The sequence below is a fragment of the Podarcis bocagei genome (assembly GCF_964188305.1).
Source record: "Podarcis bocagei genome assembly, chromosome: 16".
Taxonomy (NCBI): Eukaryota; Metazoa; Chordata; class Lepidosauria; order Squamata; family Lacertidae; genus Podarcis; species Podarcis bocagei.
This window is the reverse complement of record NC_138142.1, coordinates 30,090,793-30,103,523: the sequence shown is the minus strand read 5'-3', so window position 1 is coordinate 30,103,523 and position 12,731 is coordinate 30,090,793. Positions and strand designations below refer to the sequence as shown.

Sequence of the window (12,731 nt, the reverse complement as noted above, 5' to 3'; positions counted from 1 at the left end):
CCCCTAAAAATGACATAAGAGTCTAGTCCTCAGGATCCTGAATAAAGAGCTGGTTTAAACCACTAGCTCAGTATTGTCCCCAACTGGCAGATGTTTCCCAGGGTTCCATGTAGTGCTATTTTGCAGGCCTGTTTGGAAAGTGTTGGAAATTGAATGCTTCCTTATTACCCTAATGAAAGAAACGTTTTGCCTCTTTCAACATAATTTTAAAACTGTACTGTCAACAGAGCGCATGGCAATTTGATTCCAGTTTAGCACTTCTGGCCAGGTAGCACTCAGAGAAGATGCCTTCCTTGGCCTACCTTAGACTGTTTGGAAAGTCATTATTATTATTTCTCTCTTTTTTAGCTGTGATTCCTGCATTGCAGGGGGTTGGACTAAATGACCTTTGAAGTCCCTACGATTCTGTGATTCTCATTACTCAGGAGCTGAGCTCTGGGAACTGATTTTCCATTCTAGGGCTCCCTGACAAACCTAGAGAAGTAGCAAGAAGAAAAAAAATGGGAGTGGGAATCTGAATAAACCTTCCCTGCTAAACAATAATACTTCTGGAGCAACCTTTGCCAATCTGGGACTCTCCAGATGTTTCTGGCTGCATATCCCATCACCGTGGGAGCCCTAGGGTGGTAAAAGCTATTACAGAGGGGTTTGAAACATGGAAGGCTTTCTGCACTTGCTCAGAGACTCCCCCCTTTTTGTGCTTTCTTCCCTTTTTCTATTTCCAATCAAACTGACCCAGATAGCTCAGTTGGTAAGAGCATGAGACTCTTAACCTCAGGGGCGTGAGTTCGAGCCTCACATTGGGCAAAAAGATTCCTGCATTGCAGGGGGCTGGACTAGATGACCCCAGGGGTCCCTTCCAACTTCTAACCATTTTATGATTCTGTGAAATCTGCTGCTGCTGCTGCTTGGCATTTTGCAAAGCCAGCCGCCTCTTCCGTGGCAGGAGCCCTGCGGTGAGCTCAGCCTTCTCAAGATTTCAGCCCATGAAGTAAGAGTTTGTTGTTGAGAGCCAGGTGCCCACCCGCCTTCCCGGTGCCGCTTGCCCAAGCCTCGCCCCGGAGCTGGATCTCAGCCAAGACGTCTTCAGGCAGCTGAGATGAGCGCAGCCGAGAGAGAAACCGAGTGCAATAGGGGAAGCAAAGGAGCACGCTGTGGAGTTGCCGGAGAGAGGAGAGGTGAGTGGCGAGGATGGGGAGGGGGGCTTGCGTGGGGTACCCTGGATTGGGGAGGGGGGCGTTGTAGGTGGGAATTCCCTCCCTTCCTCTATTGACCAAACTCGATTGCTGGGAACTGGTGCCAACGGCGCTTCCCCGCAGCAGTTGATTTCCTTGTTTGTGGACTCCTTGCTTCGGGGAGGGCAGTGCCGTCTAAAGGATACAGCTGGTCACGTGGAGGCCACCTTTGTAGTCCCGTTGCTAGAAAGTGCGCTGCGCGTGTGTTTTGTGCGGGGATGTTACACTAGGGGTGTGCTGCTGATCAGGAAGGAACTGGGAGCTGAGACTCCTGAGGTCATTTCCAGCTCTGGTTTCTCAGCCGCATGGCAGAGGTGGGAAAAGTTAAGACTCCCGTTGCTCCCCCAGGGGCTGGTCAAACCCAGCTCCCAACAGCCGGCATGTGTGGCCAACAGTGGCGTAGCGTGGGTTGTCAGCACCCGGGGCAAGGCAAGTAATTTGCGCCCCCTAACCCGTGGATTTGCGCCCCCTAACCCTAACCCCCAGATGTTGCGCCCGGTGCGACCGGCCCCCCTGCACCCCCCACGCTACGCCACTGGTGGCCAATGGTCAGGGCCGTGAAGAGCTGGATTTCAGCAAGATCTGTGAAGCAGTTGCCGGTTCCCCCATCCCTAGGGTGAAGGGACAAGCCTCCTTCTGTATCTGGCGCCAGAGGATGGGAGTCACTCTGGATTAAGTGGGTTGCTAGCGTCTGGGGGCACTGGGAAAGCTTTATTTTATTCTGCAGTATTTTATACCCTGCCTTTCCTCCAAGGGATATGATGTGGCGCACAGCACTTTCTCCCTCCCCGTTTTTTATCCTACAACAACGCTGCGAGGTAGACTTAAGGTGAGAAGTTGTGCCTGGCCCAAGGCTTCATGTCTGGGGATTTTGAACCCAAGTCTTCTAATTCGCAGCCTTGGCATGCTGAGCCACACTGGCCCTAAGCCTAAACTCACTTAACCTGCCCCCCTACTCCAGAACTCGGTGGGGGGTTGTGCCTGAGTCAGCATGCATAGGGTTGTATCCAGTTCAGTCCTACTCTTAATAGACCCGTTGAAATCAAAACTTAAGTCAGTCGCGCAGCCATTGATTTCAAAGGGTTCTACTCTGAGTAGGACTGAGCGGGATACTTACCCATGTCCCCAGGGGGGCATCTCACAGCTATTATATCTTAGATGGTCCCTGGGCACTAGGACTGTTGGGTTTGCAGAAACGGGCTTACTGGTGTTCACTGGTGAAAGGTGGGAGGTTTGGTTCCTGGGTTGCTGAGCTCAAGAGTGGGATGCTGGGCATGTTCATGAACACCACAAACAAACACCCATCCCTGACCGCTGGCCTTGCTGGCAGGGGCTGACGGGAGTTTGAGTCTACTGTTTGGAGGGCACCAGGTTCCCCAGCCCAGGATTTGTGTATTATTGGCAAACAAGGCCTTGTCCAGCTCCAATTGAAAGGCCCCCATCCCGGGCCCCCATTTATACAATGTCAGAAGGAAGGAAACACCATTCTTCCTCTTTCCCTCTTGCCGCATGTCTTTGCATGTGATTCTGCACCTCATCTTTGGCCTTATGTTGATGTCACTCGTGCCCCACCCTCTGTGCATGTCAAGAGTTGTGGGGATGGATTATAGAATTGTAGAATTGGAAGGGACATGATGGTCACTAGTCCAACCCCCTGTATGAATGTAGGAATCTTTTTGCCCAATGCAGGGCTCAAACCCACGGCCCCGAGATTAAGAGTCTCATGCTCTACCAACTGTACTATGGGAGCCTGCCCTAGATGAGCCCAGCATTTTTGGCTAACTGGCTCAAGTTCCCTTCGCCTGGAGTGGCTCTCTTCCCCCACCTTCCAACAACCCTGTGAGGTAGTTAGACTTCATTTTCTTTTGTTTCTTACATTTATATCCTGCTTTCCCACACTAGGAGCTCAAGACGGCATACGTGGTTTGCCCCCCTCCCCATTTTAGCCCCACAACCAAATCAGGTAGGTCACCCACTGGGCTTTATGGGTGGCTGAGAAGAGATTAAAATCAGTCCTAGCCTGATCCATTCTAACAGATGGATCTGATAGGTTCCTCCCCACCCCCCCAAAAAACCCCTAAATATTGTGTGAGGTGGATGTGTGTGTGTTTGGGGGTTGTGTGTCATAGCTGGGAAATGAAAGATTAACCCTTCCCTACCTGTGTGACCTTCCCCCCTTCCCCCTCTTGTGCCACAATTAGGGTTGCAGCGGGGAGGGAAAGAAAACGCCTATGGCTCCATTAGGAGGGTTTTTTGAGAAGAGGACATTGTAGAACTGCCAGGGCCCATGGTTTCCCCAACCACAAGCACTGTAGCTCAGGCGAGACCTTGATGACTGTTTAGTATTATTATTATTATGAATTGCCAGCCGTGAATATAGCACTTGTTGTCTCACACGCTCTGCTTGCCGCTGCTTTCATCTCATCGAATTTGTCGCTTCTGCTGCTGCTTTCTTTTGTCTCTCCTCCTGCTGGTCCATCCCCTGGAACTGCTCAAGGAGTGCTGCCATTCAGTCCTCTCACTGTTTTGACTTCAGGCACACTTTTACTCCCAGGCCTCCTCCTCTAGGAAACACAGATCTCACTTCTAACCCCCGTGTTGCTGGCAACCCCAATCTCTTGTCGCGCAGATTACAGGGCCCTTGGCACTTAACCAGGTTTTGTGCTCCTTTGGAATGAGGCACAGGGGAGAATGGTGTGTCTTTAAGAAATATAGTTCATTCACACATATTTAATAATAATAATAATAATAATAATAATAATAATACAGTGGTACCTCGGGTTAAGTACTTAATTCGTTCCGGAGGTCCGTTCTTAACCTGAAACTATTCTTAACCTGAAGCACCACTTTAGCTAATGGGGCCTCCTGCTGCCGCTGCGCTGCTGGAGCCCGATTTCTGTTCTTATCCTGAAGCAAAGTTCTTAACCTGAAGCACTATTTCTGGCTTAGTGGAGTGTGTAACATGAAGCATATGTTACCTGAAGCGTATGTAACCCGAGGTACCACTGTAATAATAATAATTTTATTATTTATACCCCGCCCATCTGACTGGGTTTCCCCAGCTACTTTGGGCGGCTCCCAACAGAACATTAAAAACAGAATAAAAATTTAAACATTAAAAACTTTCCGAAACAGGGCTGCCTTCAGATGTCTTCTAAAAGCCAGATAGTTGTTTATTTCCGTGACATCTGGTGGGAGGGTGTTCCACAGGGTGGGCACCACTGCCGAGAAGGCCCTCTGCCTGGTTCCCTGTAGCCTCACTTCTTGCAGTAAGGGAACTGCTAGAAGGCCCTCAGCGCTGGATGGTCATCTGTCATGTATGATTCCTGCATCACAGTGGGTTGGGCTAGATGACCCTAGGGGTCCCTTCCAACTCTATGATTCTGTGATATTTACATGGCCCGTTTCATTTTTTCCTTGATTTATTTTTACTATTATTTTAAAGGAGTTTTAGTGTATTTTATTGTTGCTGTTTTTATTTTCCCGTGAGCTGCCAAATTAGCTAAACGAAAGCCATAAGCAAGAATATCACAGCTAGGGGGAGATTTAACCAGACTCCTTCCATCACCCTGTTCCCATGCTTGCTTTCCTCTTCCCTCCCCATTCCTTTTCCTTCTGTGTCATGCCTTTGAGATGGCTGAGCCTGCAGTCAGGAAACCGCCTTATTTTATTGTAAAAAAAATGTATTGATAGCACATGGAAAATGCCATGTGCTTTATACATGTGGTGGTGGTTAAGGAACTTGCCCTCTGCATCGGGACTGTTTGTGGGTGGGAGAGATGGCAAATGGAACAAAGGGGGTCGTTAAGCCAAAGTGAGAAGCTTTTTCAGCTTTGTTTTGGGTTGGGGGTGAGGACAAAGGGGTTAGCTCTCCCCACCCTGGCGGGAGGCCCATTTCCACAGGCTTCTCCTTCCCCCTGTGGGGCAGGGCAGCTGCTAAGTGATCCACTCAAAGCTGTGCTCCTCCCTGTCTCCAAATTGCAGCTTCTCATGCCACGGAGCTGATTCATAGCCTGCCTTACTTTCTCGTCTCTCGCCCCCGCTGTGTTTTGTAACAGCTCGAGGATGGCTCCCGCCTTCAGCTCATGTTCGATCCAGCTGTGTCTCTGCAGAGGGTGGCAACTTTCCCCTCCCTGGCATGTTCCTGTGCTTAAAAATAAAAAAAAAAGACCAATGCGACGGTGCTGCAGAAACTCAACAGGTATTTCCACACAAGGATAATCTGCACCTGTTGGATTTCTGCAGAGCATGAAAATAAGACGCATAGGACGGAGCTGTTTCTCCATCTAACGTAAAAAGAGGATCAGGGCCAAAGGCCCATCTAAGTTCATTATCCTGTTCTCACGCTAGCCAACAAGATACGTCTGGAAATCCTGAAAGCAAGATCCAAAGGAAAGAGCACTCGACCCACTTGCGATTTCCAGTAACTTCTATCATTCAGAGCCATACTGCCGCTGACAGTGGAGGAAGAAAAGGGCCATTGTGGCTGCTAGTGTCCTTTGATTTCCTTGTCCTTCATGAATTGATCCAAGTTGGTGGGCTATATAATGTGGTCAGCCATGGGCACACATAGTCTGTGGGCCTTCCTTGGTGCCTGCCAGATATCCTTCCCTCTCCCCTCCCCTTGATTTCTCTCTCTCTCTCTCTCTCTCTCTCTCTCTCTCTCTCTCTTGAGGTAGGGCTGGGGAAGACCTTTCTCTGCTGGAGAGATGCTGCCGGCCAGTGTAGGAATGGATCTACTGTACTATGAAACCAATGAAGCTTAAGCTTCAGAGACCCTCAATCCTGAAGGGGCCCCAGAAGTGACTTTTGCCCACGTTGCTTAAAAAATGCGGGTCTGGTAGACCCAATTTGAGTCGCACAATTCGAATTGACTTGCCGATCAGAAGGTCGGCGGTTTGAATCCCCGTGACGGGGTGAGCTCCCGTTGCTCGGTCCCTGCTCCTGCCAACCTAGCAGTTCAAAGCACATCAAAGTGCAAGTAGATAAATAGGTACCACTCCGGCGGGAAGGTAAACAGCATATCCGTGTGCTGCTCTGGTTCGCCAGAAGCGGCTTAGTCATGCTGGCCACATGACCCAGAAGCTGTACGCCGGCTCCCTCAGCCAATAAAGTGAGATGATCGCCGCAACCCCAGAGTCGGTCACGACTGGACCTAATAGTCAGGGGTACCTTTACCTTTTACATTTCAACAAGTTTGAGTCTGTAGCACCAATGTTATAAAAGTGTTGTGATCTGTCATGGAACAACACCACCGAAGACGATAACAGTGGTGACCCAGACCTCGTTGCTGGTTTGAAGGGGCCCCCAAGACAGTTCAAGCTTCAGGGCCCCAAAAATGTAGGTCTGCCACTGAGTCAGCATAGACAATACTGAGCTAGGCGGACCACCCTTTAGACGCCATGCAAGACAGCTTCCTATGCCCCAGGTGCTCTGTCACATTTCAGCCACAAGTATACACTCAAAGGCTGCGTACACAGCAATGCCTTTCAAGCACATTCTTTCCCTCAGGAATTCCTGGCACTGCTATTTACCCCTCGCAGAGTTACTATTCTCAGCAAACCTTAACAGACTAACTACAGCGCCCATAATTCTCTGAGGGGGAAACATGCACTTCAAATGTGCTTCAAAAGCCATAGGCACCAAATCTATGGGCTTGCGGACACCCCTCAAAGTATGTTGGGACAGGGCTGAGCCCCCGCCAATCTTGAGGGGCCAGGCCTCGCGGGATCTCCCTGCGGTGGCAGCAGGCCTTGCAGCCTCCTCCCAACATGTGTGATGTCACAGGATAGAAATGGAATAAAGTAAGACTGGCAGATGAAATTATTAGACTATGCAGAGATGGCAAGATTGACCAGGGAAATCAGAAATCAGGAGGACCAAAACGTCAACAGAGAGTGGGGCAAATATAGACTGTATTTGAAAGACCACTGCAAACACTTGAGCTCTTTGGCAGGATTTAAATAACTCTTGCAATGATACATAGACTTTGGATACCCTGGAGGACGGTAAACTAGATGGATTTATAATACACAGTAGAAAAAGTTATTTAAAGAACCCACGGGGGGGAGGGGGGGAGTCCTAGGATTTGGAAGAATCCTGTGTAAAAATTTAACATTTGCAAGAATAACATTTGTGTGAATGAATTTGCAAAATCGAATTTAAAAAAATAACGGAATAAAGTAAAGTCATGCTAAGCAGGGCAGGTCCCTTGGGTTGCGTGTTGTTTGCGCCCCTTTCAGTTCCTCACGCTGGACTCAGGGGAGGTTTTTGTTCCCTCTCAGGATGACTCGGAACCCGATCTACGACTATCCCGAGCCTTATGCCAACCCACGGCACGGGACGGTGGCCTCTCCCCGGAGCATCAGTCTCGTGGGACGACTGCGCCTCACTCAGCCAGTTTGGCTCCAGCTGGGCATCAACTCTGCCGCTGCACTTCACATCCTTCAGCGTGAACCTCCCGGGGTGAGGATCGACAGGGTTTCATCATTAGCACCCCACTTTAGAGCACAGGAGTGATGAGAATAGTGCTTCTGAGCATACTCTGAGTGACCTCTGCCCCACTGGCTTGGGCTGCAACGTTAGTCCTTTCGACAGAGGCTCCTTTCCATTCAGGAAGCACATGAACGTCTGAAATTCAGGCTGCAGTGTAGGAATGCATTTGTGAGGGAGACAGCTTCACCTGTTCGATGTCTCCATTTCCACAAAAGTGAGAAGGCAGAACTCCCAGAACGGTTTAACAGTCAATCCGTCTTCACAGGTGAATCTGGAAAATGTAGCACTGTGAGGGGAATAGGGGCCTCCTCTCAGCACCCTTAAAAACTATAGTTCCCAGAATTCCTTGTGGCCATAGAATCAGAGTGGGCCTCACACGCCATCTACTTTAATCCCTTCGCTCATACAGGAAATTTACAGCAACAGCATCCCACCTGCAAAAAAAAGGTAATCCAAATGCAGCCGTGATTTCTTGGTATACTCTTGGTATATTCTACAGATTTTGCATTTTTTTTTAAAGTTAGCATTTGGAACCTCTTCCCACCTACTGATGCTGCTGTCTGTGTGTCCCTGTTATTATAGTCTACCTTAACCTGCTTTCATGCTTCTCTTCCCCCTTCTCCCCACTCCCAGACATTTTTAGTGCGGAGATCAAATACACGGCAATGTCAAGTCCTGTGTTTACGCCTCCCCGACAATTCATCGCCGGCTTTTGTGACGACCCATTGCTTATGCCAGGAGCGTGCAGGTGAGGGTGGCGAATGCATTTGCCTTGCAAGTTCGGGGGATTATTCAAGTGTTCTGGGAATAATTTTCATGGAGGAGAATTTTGGGGAGGAAATTCGTCCCAACTCTGGCCCAGGGTTAACTTTTCTCCATCCGTTTCTTATGTTCTCCAGTCATCTTCCTAGAGGGCTCGGATTTGACCTTCCCCAGCCTCCTGCACCTCATTGCTTCCTACTGCATAACCCCGTAAGTGGCTTGCCACCTTTGGAGACCACCATTATCCCCTATGGTGGTTCAATGACAACCAAGACTCCTGAATATATATATATATATATATATATATATATATATATATATATATGGGGAGAAGGTCCTTGAGTGAATTGTCTAGTGCTCCTATCTGACCATCTTCTTTTAAAATGTCAGCTTTTGGGGGAAGTGTCATGGCACAGGGGTTGAGCACAATCACTGTAGGTATGGCCAGGTGTGACTGTGAAAGACACCACCTGAAACTCTGGAATGCTGGTCAGTGTAGCCCAGGGATGGGGAACTTGTGACCTTCCAGGTGTTGGGAGTGACTCTCCAGATGTTAATCTCAGGGTTGTGGGTTCGAGCCCCAGTCACGGGTGTAGCCAAGGGGGGCCAGGGAGAAGCTGCCCCCCATCAAGTAAAACAATAGAAAAAACTAACTGACCAATCACATCAGCTCTGCCCCCCTGACAAAAATCCTGTCTACACCCACGGCCCCATGTTGGATGAAAGATTTCTGCATTGCAGGAGGTTGGACTAGATTACTCTTGTGGTTCCTTCCAAATCTATGATTCTATGATTTCCCGCTTAGAAAAAGATATAAATTGAATGTTCTGGTTTCTGGTTTCCAAGTGCATTGTTTTTTCTTCAAAGTTCTGGCTGAGTTTTGACAGACTTTCTCTTCTTCCCTCCCCCTGCCCACTGCCTCAGGGACATCCTCCCTCTCTCTCTGCGCCTTCCTCTGCTCATCTGGGAGGCCTCATCCTGCCAGCAGCTGGAGGCCATCGCTCACTTGGGGCTTGGTGAGTGGCTCAGTGTTGACTCGGTGGTAGAAATCTCCATCCAGCACCAAACCCTGAACAGCAACCCCACTTCAGCACCCCACACTCACCTGCCTGGCTTTTAACCTCCTAGGCTCCTTGACAGGGGTGGGGGATACACAGCTCAGTGACAGGGGGTGTCAGAGGTGGAGAACCTTCTCCATCTCACGGGCTGCATTATTTCCTGAGGTCCACTTACCAAAAGTGGGCGGGGCCAGTGGGAAAAGTGGGTGGAGCAACTAATCCTACAGTTGGCTAAGTTTCCAGAGACACCTCCCCTCCCTGACTTTCATCCAAGCAAGAGCTCTAGGGCAGATTTTCAGCCAGGCAAAAGACACTCAAGGGGGGGGCGAGGCAGGGCAAGTCAGAGGCAAGGCCTGGGGGAATCCCAAAGGCCAAACAGAGAGGTCTGGGAGGCCACATCCAGCCAGATGTTCCCCCAAGAAACATTACAGTGGCACCTCAGGTTACAGACGCTTCAGGTTACAGACTCCGCTAACCCAGAAATAGTAAATCAGGTTAAGAACTTTGCTTCAGGACAAGAACAGAAATTGCGTCACAGCGGTGCTGGGAGGCCCCATTAGCTAAAGTGGTACCTCAGGTTAAGAACAGTTTCAGGTTAAGAACGGACCTCCAGAACGAATTAAGTTATGAACCTGAGGTAACACTGTACTGATCAAGGCCACTTCTGCACTGAAAGCCGTATTATGCCTCTTTAACAGTCCCCCAAAGAATCCTGGGAACTGCAGTTTGTTGAATGCAGCTTTTTGAGGGGAAGAGGGGCGGGGGTCTCTCAATATCTTTCAGCAGCCATAAACTACAGTTTCCCAGGATTCTTTGAGGGGAAGCCATGACTGTTTCATGCAGTATACAGTACAACTCTTAAATATAAAGGTGCAGATGTGGCTCAAGTATAAAACTGCTTCCTAACAATATTAGTCACTGATGGATGCAGATTGCTCCCAGTGGTTGCCTAGCAACCACAACCAATGCATCTCCACCTTCTTCTTTTTTCTGGCCTGACAAAGATAATCATAGCCGCGCTAGAGCTTTGAGCACCCAGCAAACGCTCTTTTAACACACTTTGTTCTCTCTCTTTTCATCCTCATTGCCCGCCTCCAGAATTTTGGAGCTCATCCCTGAACACTAAGGATTTCAGCAGGCCTATTCCGCCGGTGCCTCTTTCCAGCCCGGACAAGGGCCCCACGAGCGACACCCAGGTGGGGAGCTGTGCAAAGCTGGTTTGCGGACAACCTGCCAGATCCCATGATATTCCAACCCCCCCGCCGGCTGACGGAACACTGCACAAGGATGTGGGCAACCGGCGCCAGCGCTTCAAGAACAACGTCAAGGTCCAAGTGTCCACGGAGGCTGTCAGCCCCCTGTCCCCCCCGGCGGTCCCACCGCCCCCCATTCCCGTTGGGAAAAAGAAGAAAAAGAACCTGCCCCACCCTCCTGTCCCCGGTGGGAGAAGCCAGTTACCCAACCGCAACCCTTTCCCTCAAGATTCCTCACAGGCTCCGGCGAGGTTGGAAACTTACAGCATACCCCAGAGCAAGGAGGAGGAGCTTATGGGTCAAGCTGGGCGCCCTTTAACCCCTGGTCCTTCTTCACAGCAGCCGCTGCATGTTACAGAAGAGGACCGGTCAGGGTTATCTTGCCCGGGTCACTTTTTCCAGGAACAAGAACGGGGCAGGTTCGGCAACGGAGTAAAAGGCTGCCGCCTTCCGTCTTCCGAGCCTTCTTGAGCGCCGATTCCTGGAGCTGGGCTTTTGGTGGAACTTTGATGACGCAAACGGGGCCAGGAGGTGTTCCCAAAGAAGGCAAGGAAGTCAAAATTATTAGAGCAAGTGGGTGAATGGGTCCTATCCTAGATTTTGAATGGGCATCTGGAGCCAGGGAGCGACACTCTAGCCTTCAGTGCTTAGGAGAGGTAGGAGAGAGAGAGAGAGAAGAAAATGTAATGGAAGGACGGGGAGGGTTGGAGCTCTGGCTTTCCATTTGCCAGCAGGGTGGATGGGATTTGTAGTTTCACAACATCTGGAAGGCTACAGGCTCCCCACCCAAAATATACAGTAATTGCATCCAATAAGCTACTGGAACTTTTCTTGTGTTTTTTTCCCTTGCACCTATAGTTTTTTTAAACTAAACTTGTTGCTGTTTGATGTCCTCTCTCCTAGAGGGGGAAGAGTGTTACACCATTGCTGAGTCATGTTTTGCTGTTAATAAATATAAACTACAATTTCTTAACACAGAAATGCTTTGTTTATTGGTCAAATGCATATAAATAACACCAGTATAGACAGACAAAGACCCTGTAAAATGTTGGAGGGTGTGGAGTTATGCAACCCCTGAGCCAAGGAGATAAGTAACTATACAACCTTTAGGAGACATCTGAAAGCAGCCCTACACAGGGATTTTTTTTCTTTAAAAATGTTTACTGTTTCGTTATGTTTTTATCTATGTTGGAAGCTGCCCAGAGTGCCTGGGGCAACCCAGTCAGATGGGCAGGATATAAATAATAAATCATCATCATCATGAAATAAGATGTCCCAATTTTCATTGGGAAAATGTTGGAAGGTATGCAGTAATAATAATAATAATAATAAATTTTATTTATATCCCGCCCTCCCCAGCCGAAGCCGGGCTCAGGGCGGCTAACAACAATCAAATAATCAGTCAAATAGTCACACAATCTAAAAATATTTCATTATAAAAATTAATTAAATCAAATTTATGGCAACCAATTAAGCAAAATTCTGCGCAGGTTGCCAGAGGAGAGAGTCAGGCTGCGCCCTGACCAAAGGCCTGGCGGAACAACTCTGTCTTGCAGGCCCTGCGGAAAGATGTCAGGTCCCGCAGGGCCCTAGTCTCTTGTGACAGAGCATTCCACCAGATTGGAGCCGCAGCCGAGAAGGCCCTGGCTCTAGTTGAGGCCAGCCTAACCTCTCTGAGGCCTGGGACCTTGAGGATGTTATTATTTGCAGACCGTAGGTTTCTCTGTGGGGCATACCAGGAGAGGCGGTCCCGTAGGTACGAGGGTCCTAGGCCGTATAGGGCTTTAAAGGTTAAAACCAGCACCTTAAACCTGATCCTGTACTCCACCGGGAGCCAGTGCAGCTGGTATAGTACCGGATGAATGTGATCTCGCAGCGAAGACCCCATAAGGAGTCTCGCCGCGGCAGTCTGCACCCGCTGGAGTTTC

General features: G+C 49.3%; 1 protein-coding gene across 2 annotated transcripts; it reads left to right on the top strand.

The window, feature by feature from the left end:
- The first annotated feature begins 354 nt into the window (after positions 1-354).
- Positions 355-11,784, top strand: RIN1 (Ras and Rab interactor 1). Of its 2 annotated transcripts, XM_081174212.1 has the most exons (7): positions 355-1,178; positions 1,990-2,064; positions 7,520-7,700; positions 8,364-8,478; positions 8,630-8,702; positions 9,417-9,508; positions 10,649-11,784. In XM_081174212.1, the coding sequence occupies exons 2-7, from the start codon at positions 1,994-1,996 to the stop codon at positions 11,272-11,274; spliced, it is 1,158 nt and encodes a 385-aa protein (XP_081030338.1). In that variant the 5' UTR covers positions 355-1,178; positions 1,990-1,993; the 3' UTR covers positions 11,275-11,784. The 2 variants fall into 2 exon arrangements, with proteins under 2 accessions (XP_081030338.1, XP_081030339.1); XM_081174213.1 differs by lacking the exon at positions 1,990-2,064 and having other exon boundaries at positions 421-1,178.
- The last annotated feature ends 947 nt before the right edge of the window (positions 11,785-12,731 follow it).